The 14,994-nt window shown below is 55.9% G+C and overlaps 6 protein-coding genes across 6 annotated transcripts; 5 read left to right on the top strand and 1 right to left on the bottom strand.

Annotated features, from left to right (window-relative positions):
• Positions 1-1,190: 1,190 nt before the first annotated feature.
• On the top strand, positions 1,191-1,441 carry CHGG_01695 (uncharacterized protein; the record flags this gene model as incomplete). Its single annotated transcript, XM_001220915.1, has 2 exons — positions 1,191-1,271; positions 1,346-1,441. 2 exons carry the CDS (start codon positions 1,191-1,193, stop codon positions 1,439-1,441), a joined length of 177 nt encoding a protein of 58 aa, XP_001220916.1.
• A 1,248-nt stretch (positions 1,442-2,689) lies between these two features.
• Positions 2,690-4,068, top strand: CHGG_01694 (uncharacterized protein; the record flags this gene model as incomplete). Its single annotated transcript, XM_001220914.1, has 2 exons — positions 2,690-2,919; positions 3,138-4,068. The coding sequence occupies 2 exons, from the start codon at positions 2,690-2,692 to the stop codon at positions 4,066-4,068; spliced, it is 1,161 nt and encodes a 386-aa protein (XP_001220915.1).
• Positions 4,069-4,734: 666 nt separating this feature from the next.
• Positions 4,735-5,334, top strand: CHGG_01693 (uncharacterized protein; the record flags this gene model as incomplete). Its single annotated transcript, XM_001220913.1, has 2 exons — positions 4,735-4,949; positions 5,121-5,334. 2 exons carry the CDS (start codon positions 4,735-4,737, stop codon positions 5,332-5,334), a joined length of 429 nt encoding a protein of 142 aa, XP_001220914.1.
• A 731-nt stretch (positions 5,335-6,065) lies between these two features.
• CHGG_01692 (uncharacterized protein) lies at positions 6,066-7,339 on the top strand (the record flags this gene model as incomplete). Its single annotated transcript, XM_001220912.1, has 3 exons — positions 6,066-6,069; positions 6,251-6,935; positions 7,009-7,339. 3 exons carry the CDS (start codon positions 6,066-6,068, stop codon positions 7,337-7,339), a joined length of 1,020 nt encoding a protein of 339 aa, XP_001220913.1.
• Positions 7,340-8,768: 1,429 nt separating this feature from the next.
• CHGG_01691 (uncharacterized protein) lies at positions 8,769-9,915 on the top strand (the record flags this gene model as incomplete). Its single annotated transcript, XM_001220911.1, has 3 exons — positions 8,769-9,042; positions 9,395-9,479; positions 9,672-9,915. 3 exons carry the CDS (start codon positions 8,769-8,771, stop codon positions 9,913-9,915), a joined length of 603 nt encoding a protein of 200 aa, XP_001220912.1.
• A 2,992-nt stretch (positions 9,916-12,907) lies between these two features.
• On the bottom strand, positions 12,908-14,912 carry CHGG_01690 (uncharacterized protein; the record flags this gene model as incomplete). The annotated part of the gene is made up of 7 exons (XM_001220910.1): positions 12,908-13,134; positions 13,558-13,574; positions 13,707-14,132; positions 14,184-14,217; positions 14,495-14,609; positions 14,701-14,806; positions 14,878-14,912. 7 exons carry the CDS (start codon positions 14,910-14,912, stop codon positions 12,908-12,910), a joined length of 960 nt encoding a protein of 319 aa, XP_001220911.1.
• Positions 14,913-14,994: the final 82 nt, after the last annotated feature.

Here is a 14,994-nt window from a genome sequence, read left to right as displayed (position 1 = left end):
CTTTTGCATGCCATACTTTATCGGCTTGAACTCGAGGCTAGCCTTTGGTGATGATATTAAAATGTGTTTTTCTCTCTATTTGTTATTGGTCATCAAATTGAGCAATATTCGCTTGCAGGACGCAAAGTACGAAGTAGGAGTGTCCGACGGCTGGCACGTGCTCTTTCGAAAGGCAGCCAGCAAGAGACCACGGATGATCTGGGCTCAAGCCTCTGGACTACCACTCGCGGCCTCCCGGCAACCTAAATGATACACCAGGCGGCATTTCCGGCCTGTCTTTGTTCTCTGCCTTAGCGCAAAAAAGGCTGGGCTCCAAGCATACACAAGTATACGAATACTCGGGAGGCCAGCTTGTTAGACCGTGGACGGAAGAAAAGGCGTCGATTGGGGTTGAAAGGAGATACGTCGTCGCGCACGATATCCATGTCTAACATCTGACAAGAAAGGCCCAATCCCCGCACATCTACGAATACTTTTTCCGGATGCGGTATGCACAGAATGCCTTCCTGGCTTGGCGACGCCGTTGTCTTGCTCCGCCTTGGTGCGTCCGGCGACAGACCACTTGTCAACCAGCCCCCGGGAAAAGAGCTGTCGGGTCTCGTCGGGGACAGTGAGAATAAACGACGGAAAAGTCCGCAAAAGGGCTATCTAGGAGTCTGAGTGGCGAGGGGTGCCGATGGCTTGCATAGCATGAAACATGTGTCCAGAAACCGGGCGGGATCCGGTTTGAACGGCTAACGGGGCTCATTCTGCTGAACCGGCTGGCTGGGTCTGCTCCACCTTCTCTACTACCCCTCGTGTTGAGTCTAAATAAAAGACAGAGAGACGTGTTGTTTCTCGTTCCCATTTCACCCTTGGAGGGGAGCCCTGTTCTGTCTCATCTCGCCGGTGTGGGGTGAAGCGGAAGCTGCTGTGCTTTTACGATAACTCGTATTTGCTCATTTCCACATTCAGTTGCTGTGCTTTATCACAAAACCCAACTGGCAAGAACGGCTCTCGATTACGCCAACTCACTCACCGTTCCTTCCCGAGCTGAGCAGAGCAACTGACCATAAACCCATTCAGCCACCTATTTCCTTTCCCTCTCCGAGAGTCGTCAATCAAGCCAACTTTGAGTCAAAGAAGCGATTCAACTCGAAGTCAGAAAATAGCCCCACCAAGCAAACAAGCCAGCAATCCAAACAGACAAAATGAAACTCAACCTTGTCACCATCGTTGTCACTGTCTTGGCGGGCGACTTAGCCGCAGCCACCCCCATCGCTTGCACAGAGGTAAGCTCCCCTCTCCCCACCTCGCAAGACCCCGGCCGACTTGACCCCTCCGCGACTAACAAACTTGTCCGCAGTGGAAACGCGACCTTATTCTCAAGGGCGAACTCCCGCCGGAAGCCTGCTGCAGCTACGGGCGATGCGTCCGCGATGTGGTCGTTGCCATGTTCTAATACGATGGGGACAACTTCCGAAACGGGAAGCTTTGGCGGGTTCGACAGCGACGGCTTCCATTTTTACTTCATTTCTTTTGTTCTCGGGGACATATTTGGCGGACGGCACGGCGATTTCCGGCTCTCGATTTTCACCATTGGTGGCGGCTGCGAGGGATACGGGGTTGTGGGATTAAACTAGATCGGCGGCGGTCGGGCTGCACATGCGCATGGGATAACATCTTGTGGAGTTAGCTTGTCGGGTTTGCATTGGTCTGGGCGTTAACTAGGGCGACGAGGTCGGCTGGGTAGCGGGCGTTACTGTGGTAGATAAGAGGGTGGTTGAGTTGGTTCGTGTATAAGCGAAAGGCAAGACACCACGAAGGTCCATCCCTCCCTCGGCTCGTCCATCGGCAAGCAGCTGCGTGATATGCGCTACCTATCCTTTTATATTATAATCACTTCCAGCCAGCAAAGCGTGGGGTGAACATCTCCACCAGCTAAGAGACCCCCACCATGCGCACCCGCCGATGGAGGAGGAGACGGTGAAGATTCTGGCTACCGATGATTGGCGCGGGTAAAAAAAATCCGTGGAGGCCGGTCAAGCACTGTCCCGGGCTCGGTCTTCCCGTTGCCGAGTCGGCGGATGGGTCCCCCGCGTGCGGGTGCGGGTACGAATTCGAAGCGCAGCAAACATAACATAATCGCTGGAAATTCCCGCGGGCGTTGTTCGGCCTCCCGACCTTCGGTGTGGGTTGTGACGAGGATGCCACCTGACTCAAAGAGGGCAATTGCAGCCTATCAACCCCCGGCGCGCGGTCCATCGAGGCCGAGGCCTGTCTTTGGTGGAACAGCCTTTCTTCCGTGCCCATCAGAGGTCGTCTTGCATTTGCGGGATCAGATATTGGGTGGAGCCCTGCGCAACAAAACACTTACCCAGGTGCCCAGTGGTGCCCCAGGTGCTACCGTTGATGCGAGCAGCCGCCGGTTAGATGGATGTATCCGGGAAACCCTGCGCATCCATGCGGAACCTGCAGATGATCGTCTCCTCGGGAAGCAGGAGAGAAGACAGCAGAGAACACACACATGTATAAGACGACGTTACCTCCCACGCTACCCCGCCTTCGTTGGATGTTCTAGAAATTAAGTCGAGACCGACCACTCTTTCGTCCCGGATTCCCGCCTTCCCGCCTTCCGTCCGCCTTCCGTACGCCTTCCGTACCGTAATCCTCACACACACACACATTCCCTTTATCGCTCGCTCACACCATGAACGGCACCAAGACCGTCAACGGTGCCAACGGCACCAACGGCATCAACGGCACTAATGGTACCAATGGCAAGCTAAAGGCGGCCAAGGCCAACATTGGCGTCTTCACAAACCCCAAGCACGACCTGTGGATAAGCGAAGCCACGCCGACGCTGGAGAGCGTCCAGAAGGGGGAGGAGCTCAAGGAGGGCCAGGTCACCATCGCCATCAGGAGCACAGGCATCTGCGGGTAAGGAACCCGAACCCCATCCCCAAGCCCCCCACTCGACCCAGATCCAGAACAGACCAGGCCAAAGCTAGGCCCCGGCTGGCTAGTTTTTTGGTTGGTCTCTGGTCAGGTATGGGATGATACACATACACATACACACACACACACACACATACATATATGAGAGAGGATCAGAACTCCCCCCCAGCTCACACCGTCTCTGTCTTGTTCCCGTGTAGGTCGGATGTACACTTCTGGAAGCACGGCTGCATCGGCCCCATGATCGTCGGGTGCGACCACATCCTCGGGCACGAGTCGGCGGGCGAGATCGTCGCGGTGCACCCGGGGGTGACGAGCCTCAAGGTGGGCGACCGGGTGGCGGTGGAGCCGCAGGTCATCTGCAACGCGTGCGAGCCGTGCCTGACTGGCCGGTACAACGGGTGCGAGGCCGTCGACTTCCTGTCCACCCCGCCCGTGCCGGGCCTGCTGCGCCGCTACGTCAACCACCCGGCCGTGTGGTGCCACAAGATCGGCGACATGTCGTACGAGGACGGCGCCATGCTCGAGCCCCTGTCTGTCGCCCTCGCCGGCCTGCACCGAGCCGAGGTCCGCCTGGGCGACCCCGTGCTCGTCTGCGGCGCGGGCCCCATCGGCCTCATCACCATGCTCTGCGCCAAGGCCGCGGGGGCGTGCCCGCTGGTCATCACCGACATCGACGAGGGCCGGCTGCGGTTCGCCAAGGAGATCTGCCCGGAGGTGATCACGCACAAGGTGGAGCGCATGTCGGCCGAGGAGGCGGCCAAGGCCGTGGTGGCGAGCTTCGGGGGCATCGAGCCCGCGGTGGCGCTCGAGTGCACCGGGGTGGAGAGCAGCATCGCGGCGGCCATCTGGGCGGTCAAGTTCGGAGGCAAGGTCTTCGTCATCGGCGTCGGCAAGAACGAGATCCAGATCCCCTTCATGCGCGCCAGCGTCCGCGAGGTCGACCTGCAGTTCCAGTACCGCTACAGCAACACCTGGCCACGCGCCATCCGCCTCGTCCAGAACGGCGTCGTCGACTTGTCCCGCCTCGTCACCCACCGCTTCGGCCTCGAGGACGCCCTCAAGGCCTTTGACGCGGCGTCGGATCCGAAGACGGGCGCCATCAAGGTGATGATTCAGAGCTTGGATTGAGAAATTAGAATTATTATGTCCCCCTTTTTTGGTCTTTTTTTTCTTTGTTTATTTTTCTTTCTCCTGTTTGGTCTTTTTGTTACCCCCGATCTTCAGTTTACTTGCATTTCGAGACCGGCGCATAGAGAGCTAGCGTGTGTAAAGTGGAATTTGAACCGAGCTCGGCGGCACTGTTAGATAGGAATCCGAGTCAGTTGAACCCGCTGTTCACGAGACACTTCACGTGTGGATGAAAACTTCCCTTAAGTACTTCGTAGATGAATTAATTCCATGGTGATGTGTCGAGCTTGGCAGGGATCGACGTGTAAAAGTGTTCGAAACCACCCTGCCGGCCGCAATCCAGCGTGAACATGCCGAAAGTGGTAAGTGGTCCGCTTTTATTCCACCAATTCCATGGCATTGCCGTTGACAACCAGACACAACCATCACTTCATCCGAAACGGGCTTTGACCAAGTACCGTACCTATTTTTCAGCTTTTGATTTATTGATTCATTCTATGTTCCCGGTAAAATTTCCGTCAACCACGCTGTGGAACGGCACTTGTATCCCGATTTTGGATAACCATCGATTCGAGTTCCATAATCACCGGGTCGCGTTTTCCGTGACCCTTTGGCTGGACCAGCCGGTCGGAAAAGCAGCTTGTGTCGTAGAGATATGTTTCCAACATGGCACTACCCATGTGGGACCGGTGCGGTTCGAGTCTGAAAAGCCCCCAATCAGTTCCATGTATCCAGAAGGATGAAATGGAGAGGCTCACGAGAGACCAATTGGGCCCTTTCGCAATGCTTCCCTGTCGGGGGTGGCGGTTGATGAGGTGGCTGTTGATGAAGACATGCTCAGGTCGAGATGGGAAGCCCAAGCTAGATTTGGAGGTAGCTTGGTAAGTCGGCTTGTTTTGAGTGACATATGGTAGCTGGAGAGAAAGAAGGCATCGTAATCACGAGCTTATATGTTCTAGTCATTTTGTCTTTGTATGGAAACGATCGTGGCTCTTTCCCCGCAAGTTCGTGAAATTGTGAACTCAAATCTATCTTGCACGACTTGCCGCCAGCGTTGTGGGAACCTCCATCAGCTCGAGTCAAGGCGTCGTGGAACTTCCCACAAACCAACAAGAGAGGCAGGCGGTTGTCTTGTCAGGGGAGAAACGCCTCGCCGATCAATTTCCCAAGTATTTTTCAGCGAGAGGACTCCCTCCCTCTGGCAAGAAAAGCCGAACTCGAGATGGGAGAAAGAAAAATCAAGAAAAGAAAAAGAAGTATAACTAAAAGAAGAGGAGAAAAGAAAAAGAGGTAAAAAAAAACCGAGGAAAAATAATTAATCAATGAAATCGAGTGAAGTAAAAAGTAGACTTTTGTCTTCCGAATGGCTTTCTTTTCGTTCCTCTCTTCAAAAGTTTCATCGGCACCTACACTTGGAGATGGGTTTTTTTTGGTCCACCGGGGGCGACTCCCATCATCGGCACCAGATTCCAAAAGCGGAGGCTTGTCGACGTCGTCAAAGCACAAACCGCTTTTGTTCTCGCGCCATAAACGCCTGACTCGGTGAATAACAGGGGGACCGATTTGTCGCAATTGTAAATGTGGTCAAAATCAAGGTCATGCACGACTCAGACGGTGGTGGCCCCATCGTTGAGGGAGGGGACGATGTCATCACCACCTGACTGCCTAATGTAGGTACGTCCCGCTAGAGTACTAAAACCGGCGGACCCCGTCTCGAAGCTACAATCCAGCGCTTTCCGATCTCGTCATTCGCTTCTTGTCAAACCTAGCAGATTCTCTGGTCCGAGACGTTGGACGGCACCGACTTTCTCCCGCCCTTGACCACAAGCACAACCTGCGGCTCTTGTCGCGAATCCATCTTGGGTGACGTACGCAAGTCAACCCGGAACTAGCAACGAGTGCAGGACGACAAAGGTTCCGGTGGAGCCACGGAATTCTACCTCCGGGTAACATACAGCATAGAGTTCCGTCTCCGAGGATACGCCATACCCGCGGCGATGGGTAGGCTTCACCGCTACGAAGAAGCCGTACTGGCGGCGATCAAGTCCCAAACACAATCCAAAGGTGCTTCCTTGGCTTGCGTCTGTTGAGGGACCAGAAGGGCGGCCGTCTGTCTTTGACGGGTCTTGCGAGGAACTCTTTTTCTCCTGCGACGATGCATCTACTGGCACAAGCCACTCAGAGCTAATAAACCTGCGGAACGAGCACACCACAAAAGTGACTCACGGCCTTGGTCTTCAGCTCGCCGAGTTCGGCAAAATCGACCCTCCAACTTGCTGCTCAACGGCAAATGAGCCCGACGGTATCGACAACCAGAGCAGCCTCTCGTCTACCACAGACTACCTCGATGAGGGCAATATAGCTAGCATTGGTTCATATGCTATAGAGAAGCTGCCTGGACCCGGCATTGAAGCCACACACCATCGGCAGCAGCTTGAGGAAGCCGTCGAGAATTTTGTTGAGGAATTGGTTGCCCTCAAGCTCAAGGCAGAGGGCACTAGTCTGCATCTCACCTCTAGTAGCACAGGGCCTCAGGGAGTTGGGTCCTTTGGGTCCAGTTCTGGGGATTCGTCCCTGAAAAGAAAGACCAGCGGCGGCGGCGGTGGCGGTTCACGATTCCGACGCCCAAGGAAAGATGACGACCATGGGGACAATGGAGATGCTAGTCGCCGGAATAGTGGTGGAGACGGGCCGCCTGGGAATAGCAAGTCACCGGACCCGGAGAAGAGCCACCCGTTGGAGTTTATGTGCCCTTACCGATTGAAGGACCCGATTCGTTTCAACGTTAGGGAGTGGTACGACTGCGCCACCAAGGTCTACATTTGCGAAGGGTCAGGGTCAAAACGAAACGAGCTTCATGAGCTACGGTATGTCTCGCTCTGCTTATCTATCCCTTGCCTACCTCGCCAACGCGCCGCTCGTATCTGACAAGTCTTTTAGGCGCCACATCAAACAACGGCACTCTGGCCCTGGAATCTTGTCACTTCACTACTGCTCGACATGCAAGGAAGAGTTTCCGAGCCCGACCCTCCTTGATGAGCACGCCAAACAGGGGGCGTGTGTCTACAGAGAGCTTCCATCCAGCAACGACCCGCTGGATGGGCGAAGCCCAGAGGCAGAACGGACATTGAGGAGCAAGCAGGGCCGCCAGGGGGATAGCGCCCTTTGCCAATATAAAAAAATCTGCCAAATTGCCCTAGGCGATAGCTCCGATGTACCCAGTCCCGGTAAACTTCCGCCGCGCCGCTGCGAGGACAGTGAATGGAGCTAACATGGGTGTTATGTTAGGGTACCTTCCTGTCATCGAACATTTTAAACTACACGACTGTCACATGAAGTGTTTGCCCCAGCTGCGGGACGCCCTTCTTCGCAAGTTTCCCTTCCTACTCTCTGTGGTCGAATCCCTCTTGGAGACCATAGAGATACATACTGTCGATGTACTAGGCCAATGTAACAACGGGGCTCCCAAGACAACAGAACCTCACAAACGACGACGAAAAGCCGGTGCAAAAAAAAACTGCCGATACCAGCCATGTTCCTGATAGACAACATGCAGCATCTACGGTGATACGGCCCCCACCAGTCACTGAGGACATGCGAGTTGCCCCCAGGCCAGTGACACACCAAGGCAGCAACCTTTCAAGGGGTCCGAGTGTACCAGTACCCGGGCCCCCATCACCTAGACCGAACCCCCACCTCGATCCCTCCGCTCCAACTTGCCCGAATATGGTGGCAACGCTCAACAAGGGGCCGGGTGAAGGCACGGGCGCCAGCTGCCACACGGCTGATGTACTGACTGACTTCGGTCCTTTTATAACAGCTGAGGGGACGTTCCAGTATCCTGTCCCAGAGACTGGAAGAGAACCTGCCGATCACCCGCCGATGATGTTCGACATGGGCTCTGAGGATATACTGAGCTTGGAGTTATAGAGCATGGCGAATATTAATAAGTGGGCTACCATAGCCCCTAGGCTTAATCAATTATGGATAATGCCAGTTTGAACACAGACAACCCGCCCACTCTCGATTACGTGAAACGTCAACATATGCAAGTCGTGATGATGTCGTATGTGCTCGGATGAGTGGAAGGATTAGGGTTTAATATTAACGTTAAGTTGATTGTAGCTCCCGTTAAGAATGGGTAACGGGCTTAGAGGTGGGATAAATGGGTTCATTTCTTCAACATTATCACTTACCTACATAGATAGGTATTAGAGGTATTCATTGAGGTGAGGAATTCAGTGGTGTTGGAGTCTCTGACAGGGCACCCGGCGGCTGGCGGGAACTATTTTAGGTGCCCTAGGGAAGCCCAGCTCCATCGAGGTAGCTTTGCCCACAGCTCTCAATTAGGCTCTCTGATTGGCCGCCTTCTTGCCGAGAAACCTAGCAAGCAGCCAACGCCTTTCGGATCTTGAGTTGTCCAATTTTTCTCGATCTCCGGCCCATCCCGTCCCCCGTCCCAACGTGCGCGATATCGTTCTTTTCGCCGAACCCAGCTCCCACCCACGGCCGCCATCCATTAGTTGCTCCTCAGCTGTGCCAAAACCTCGATTCTCCGCTCCGCCCTCCGGAATCCGCATCTGCGAGCCGAAACTAAGACGACCTTTCCCCTCACCCAAAAAGCCCGACCAAAAGCTTCGAAACCCAACACACACCCATACACCCACACACCCATACACCCACACACCCACACACACAAAATGTCCTTCGCCCTGGTCATGAGGCGATCGGGCCTCACGGTGGGCCGCACCATGGCTCGTTTCGAGTCGACCGCCAACACAACAACACAAAAGGCCGCCGAGTCGGCCAAGCAGGCCGCCGCGCAGGCCTCCGCAGCCGCCTCCAAGGCGACGCAGGGCCTGTCGCGCGTCGCTTCCACCGCCGGCCCGGCTATCGCCAACGCCGCCAAGGGTGTGTCGGGTGCGCTGGGTCGCGTCGGCGGCCGGACGGGTCGTCTGGTGGCCTTCGTTGAGAGTAAGGACTCCCCCAACCCCACCCCCCCAGCCAACAACAAACACCACGCCACACCATACAGCAGCAGCGACACGATATACAACACGCAACCAACGCACAATAACAACACAACCCGCGTCCCTCCTCCTACCGCTGTCCGCCGTCCATTTGCTGCGCGCCGTGGGGGTTGTCTGTTAGGTGCCCAGGCGGGCGCTACTTGCGAGTGACGGCGCGACGTGTGGGATGGTGGGATGGGGGAATGGGGGGGGGGGCGACTGGGAACGTGCTGCTGGACCCCCCGTGTGGTGGTGGATTGTTTTTGGTTTCGTGGTTCCAATGGCTAACCGTTGCTTTTCTTACCACTCGCGCACAGGCCAGACTCCCCTCGTCGTCTACTACTCCAAGGTCGGCCTTGAGATGGCCAAGCTCGTCGTCAAGGGCCAGAACATGTCCCCGCCGTAAGCCTTCCCCCCCCCGCTCTCCTCGCCCTTCCCCTCCTTTCCCTCGTCACATCCGAAGGGGTGCATCGTGGGACAGGCGGTCTGGTTTGTCAGGCCCTCTGTGTGTGTGTCTGTTTGTTTTGGTGGCCAGTCTCCTGTCTGTCGAGAGCGTTCGTTGCTGACGTGTTTGGTTCTCCGGCCTCCCCACAGTTCCGTTTCGACTTTCCAGACGTACTTCCAAAACCTATGGAAACAGCTGCAGAACCCCAGCACCTTCGTCGCGGGCCTCGCGCAGTCGGTCAACCCCCAGCAGGTCCGCAACCTCTCAAGGACACAAGTGGCCGCCGGCGGCGTGCTACTAGCCGAGTGCCTCGGCTTCTTCACCGTCGGCGAGATGATCGGCAGGTTTAAGCTGATTGGCTACCACGGCGAGAACCCCGCCGCTCACCACTGAGCTAGCTAGTTTGGCTGGTGTCGGATAGGGACGGGGATGGAGAGAGAGGGGGGTTAGGTTAGAGCCGCGCATTGCGCCCGCGTCTATGCCAGGCCACCACCGTTTCTACTCGGTCGCTGGCAAGCCGGGGAGGCGCGAGGGAGGCATTCGAGGAAGAAGAGGGATTCTGTGCTGTCGTTTTTACCTTACGGAGGAAATAGACTTGGTGGCGTATCGGGGGAGTGCTCGTTGATGCTAGATGCGCGGGCACATTCGGGTACTCTCACACCTGGCTCCGCAACGGGAGAGCCGCCTGGTCACGCGCCTGGAACGACCCGTCTAGGCCAGGGGAAACTCCAGATGGGTAAGGGTTTCACCATCCTTCACCTTGGCTAGGTGAGGGTAAGGTGTGGGGGTTGTCTCATACGGGAAGAGGGGAAGGAGGGGGGTGGGAGGGTGAAGCCGAAAAGGGGGCTGAAAGGTATCTCACATCCCCCTCCCCCCTTTCCATTTTCCCACCTCCCTTGTATGTACACCTAATTTTGTCTCCTGTCTGCGGCAGCCGAGGGGGAAAGCCTTGCGCCTTTTTCATTTGTTCGTCCTGTACCACCAAAGTCTATTGCATCAAGCCAATCAAAACCAAATTACCCGATCCCTCCCTCCACCCCCGTTCCTTGCCAATCATGACTGCCTTGCCGTCACATCAACGTTGGGCCGGTGGGTTGGCCCTCTCTTGTGGGACATCGCCAGCCTCTGACCATCTAGCTCGCCTCTTCTGCTGTTTTTTGTCCCCCGGACAGCACAGCACAGCACAGCACAGCACAACGCAGCACAACAGAGAACGAGACTGATCTTTAGGATGCCCTTGCCGGGGCGTGGGCCGGCTCGCTCATGCCCAGTCCCGACCAACCGGATGAAATGAGTGGTCGGGTGTCGGTCAGCCTTGGTCCGGAACTCCGGGGCGGCAGGTCAGCATTCGGCGGCCACTATCATGCAAGAGACAGGGGGCAAGGGACAGACAGAGTTCGGTTGCCGGTGTGTGACTTGTGGGTGTGGGTGGGTTTGTGTGGCTTTTCTAGATCGATGGCAGGACGCGACCTGGCCTGACTTGGGGGGAGTGGGCGGGCGCCCGGTGTGGGTGTTGGTGCCGGTAGATTTGGGGAGACGGTAAAGGCGGGCGGGCTGTCCCGGGTAGCTTTACCGGTGGGTGTTTGTTTGGTTGGTCGTTTTTCCCCGTTTGCCGTTTGCCCTACTAGTTGGCGAGCGGGCGGAGGGAGAGAGAAAGAGAAAGGAACACCATCAAGTGACATCCTTCTCCTTCTCCTTCTGCCTTCACATTTTCCTACCTTGCTCTTTTCCCGCATGCACCACGGTGCGCGTGGGCTTGGCCACTCTCAAAGCCATCTTTTGGTCTCGTCGCGCTGCATGATCGTGTCCTGCCTACTGGCCAGCTGTCCCCCCCCCCCCCTTTTTTTTTTGCCTTTTCCTTCCCTCCCTTTTCCCCCATATCGATCAAGGTCGTATTCTGCAGCTGGAGATGCAGATGCAGTTGGACCGACCTTGCAGATCTCGCTTTACCCTTTTGGGCCGGCCCGCGTCACAGGCCGACCTCTCTTCACTTTGCTGCTGGCCGCGAGGTTGCAGTAGCCGGCCGGCCGCTTCATCATGTGTCTTGCGTGTGGTGTGCTTTGACCGGACGGACCCTACGCTGTGCAGCTGGTTGTCCCCCATCCCTCTCCCCAGGTAGTGCGCTGTTTCCACGGCGATACCATGCAGTGAGGACGCCTGTTGTCCTCGGGGTGCTGATGCCGTCGTGCAGGCGTTGGCTCGCCTCGTTTTTTCTTGAGCTGGTTTGCGTCCAATGATCTATATCGTGTCTAACTTTGGCATGAAGGCGGGGAGGATCACAGGCAGTACAACGCATGGCCAGCCCCTGGGAAGATTAACCGGTTCTGCCTTGGCGGAGTCAGTTCGTCGAGGACAAGGTTGGCTGGCATATGACTGGAGGAGCTTGAGACGAAAGGGCTACCAAAAGCGGCTCGATATACTTTGAGGTACTCGGCAGGTGACATCCGCCTGCGGTGCTTCCATGTTCTCCCATTCGGTGGAGCTATCATCGTCATCGATCCTTGCGATGGGTGGACAGACGCTTGAAGACTAGTTGGTTAGCTTGTGATTTCAGCTGGTCCGCTGCGCGGCTTCCGCAGCAATAGCGTCCCATCATCCATGTGTTCGTCACCTATTCCCTACATATCCCCTTCGCCGTCTGTGTCTCCTTGTTGATCGACATCAGATTTAGAAAAATCGATCACATGCTGTGTGTTGGAGAAAGGCAACCGTGGAGCCTAGTTCCAGTTTTTCCAACTCAAGCAGATTTCCTAACGGTTTCGCTCGAGGTTCCAGAGGAAATATCATCGGCAGAAGGGGAAGTAACAAAAAGAACCCGCTTTGTTAAAGCTGGAAAGGGGGTGGGGTGGGGGGCGGTGCAGTTAAATCAAGACAAGGCTTAGGGAAGCAAGTTGAGAAGCGACGACTTTTATTGACCACCAAAATAGGTAGCTGACCTACGCTGGCCTACAGCGAACATCATGTGGGGGGGGCTCGATATCCAAAGCGGCATGTGCCTATACATCATATACAGGAAAGCGGGGTTGAAATGAGGAACCAACAGAGTATCCAGCATCTCAGCGGTTGGGTTGCTTCGTGAATGGGGACGAACGGGTAGACCATCCGGATGCAAGGCGGAACTGCACGACCCAAGATTCCCAGAGACTGCTGACCACCATCAACTCCCACCTCTTCCACCAACCGAAGCCGCGGCTGGGTTCCTTGTTCCGCCTAAGGGGACTATCGTGACGAGTGGAAGGCCGTGCGAGCTCAAAGAATTGCAAAAAGCCAGGGGCTGACGTGTTCAGGGCGTATCTGAAGTAGTTGGCGGTAATGAGTCTGCCTCAGCCCCCAAGGGTTTCGTCGTGGTAAGAGTGACAGTGCGAGATTGATATGCAATGTTTTTTCAACCCGCATCCTGGCGCTTGCCAACAGCAGCGGGGGTCTGGGCAGCTCTAATGCGGCGGATAACATGAAAAGTTCCGGTGGCACTGAGCGTGGATCTGTCGCCGTTCGCACCGTTCTCGCGCTGAACCGAACAAGTCCCTGACTGTGGTTCCCTGCTTCCGACCCAAGCACGCTGAAAGGGGGCCGGAATGGTTGATTTCGGTGTCACCTGAGCGTAACCCGCAGCTTCAGCGGTGCGTAATATCGGCGGCGGCATAGCCGGTTATCGTCAGCTGGGTTCCCCAGAAAATGCGGTGCGTACTTTCAACATCATAGATATGACTTGAACTTGAATGGCTGATTTGAACCTCGAGATTTGGAATTAATGTTCAGATTCGACGGGGTCGTGGTTTGGATAAGTGTGTTCCAGGAGGAAAACAGTCGAGTTATCAGCCGCAGGGTGGCCTGCCCTGCCGGTTGTGGATAGGTCTCGTCAATGAGCCAGCAAATAGGGAGATTGTAGAAACGGAAGTCCAATCATTCGCCGGCGAGCCAGGCCTGGCATCATGGTCGGATGTATATACATACAACCCGACCCCCCCGGCGATGGGCCCGGTTCGAGTCGGCTGCCCGACCATCGGGCTTCGGTTCTGCGTGCCGTGATCTTACGCTCAGCAAAGGACGGGCTAGATTCACCGTGGGTTTTCTGGGCTGTGAAAATATGCCTGGGACCGGTTAGCGTGGTTCCCCCTCATGCCGCTTACTCTGGGGGGGGGGGGGGGGGGGGGGGGGCTGTGGTGTGCCGTTGTGTGACATACAATGTGCAGTATGCGCGCACACTGTTGCTGTAAACTTCACCCCTGGCTTTTTCAGCCAGCTCGTCCACCTGGGCGGGGGTCCGACCATGGCCTCGACACAAGGGTGCCAAGCTGAGTGGTTGAAAGGCTTGTCGCACCCCAAGGTTAAACCAGCGGCCGAGCTCTCTGTTGTGTACCTCGGTAGGCCAACCATTAAGAGGTAACTGGATTACCTCCTCCTTGATCTCGTCGAAGCCGACGTCTGCTAGTCGCTGCTTTGTGAGGTTGCTGTCCAAGCGTATCGGGCGGCCGAAGCTATCCATGGCATCCATAAGCTCGTTCGCCCACTGCACAACGTAGCCGTCTCGGCGCAAGGAACCGTCATCACTACGGGGGCTCCAGTCAATCTCGACCTGCTCGAAGTAGCCGTAATATGGTTTGAGGTGCCTTGGGGTTGTCAACAACGCACATTCTCCAGCCCGAATTAAGGGCCCTCACCTGTAAATCTCGGCGTATACGCGCGGCCCAATTACTAATACTGCCGTTGAGAGCGCGCATGTGGATGAGGTCCCAGGAGCCCGGCTCCAAATCCTGCCACCTATCCTCGATATCTTTCTGGAGAAAACGCATGTTGGCAGGGATGCTAAAACGTGTCAGCACGTTGACCTAGAGGGAAGGTGATGTAACAGACAATTCCGGTTGAATGTAGTTCAGGTCAACGCCGACATGAATTCCGCCGGGGTATTTACTTCTCGGCAAGATGGCGTTAGCGGGTTAGGTCAACGGAGAGCGCGCAAGAACAAACTCACTCGGCCATGTCGATGCCCCAGATACCTGTCCCGCAACCCAGGTCCAGTACACGAGGAGTTTCCTGGTTGTGGAGGGGAGCACTATGACTCGCATCTCGGCGCGCGACCAGGAAGACTTTGTGGAAAACGTCTAGTCTCTCCAACTCGGTCTTCACTAAGAGTCAGCCCTGCCATACGAAAGGGAGAGGTGAAGAATGTGGGCTCACTTCGTCGATGGGAAACATGTACTTCCCCTTCTTAAAGGTACCGTACCACCGGCCGTTCTCGGCATACACTTCTTGGTATGTCCTATTTGGTGGCACTCCATTGGGGCTGCACGATTGGGGTCACGGTCAGCTCCACGGTTGCGTTTTTTTGCGGTTTTGCGACGAAACCAAGCTTACATGTGGCCCCTGAAAGGCTGGGAATCCATTGCCATGGCTGGACCGGTGGTAGACACACGCGCACTTTTGAGGGATGGCTCATGGACAACGGCTAGGGTTGTTTCGCCGGTGATGACA

Source organism: Chaetomium globosum, genomic scaffold (assembly GCF_000143365.1).
Source record: "Chaetomium globosum CBS 148.51 scaffold_1 genomic scaffold, whole genome shotgun sequence".
NCBI lineage: Eukaryota > Fungi > Ascomycota > Sordariomycetes > Sordariales > Chaetomiaceae > Chaetomium > Chaetomium globosum.
Note: the sequence above shows the minus strand (reverse complement) of the source record. Positions and strands in the feature narration are given on the sequence as shown.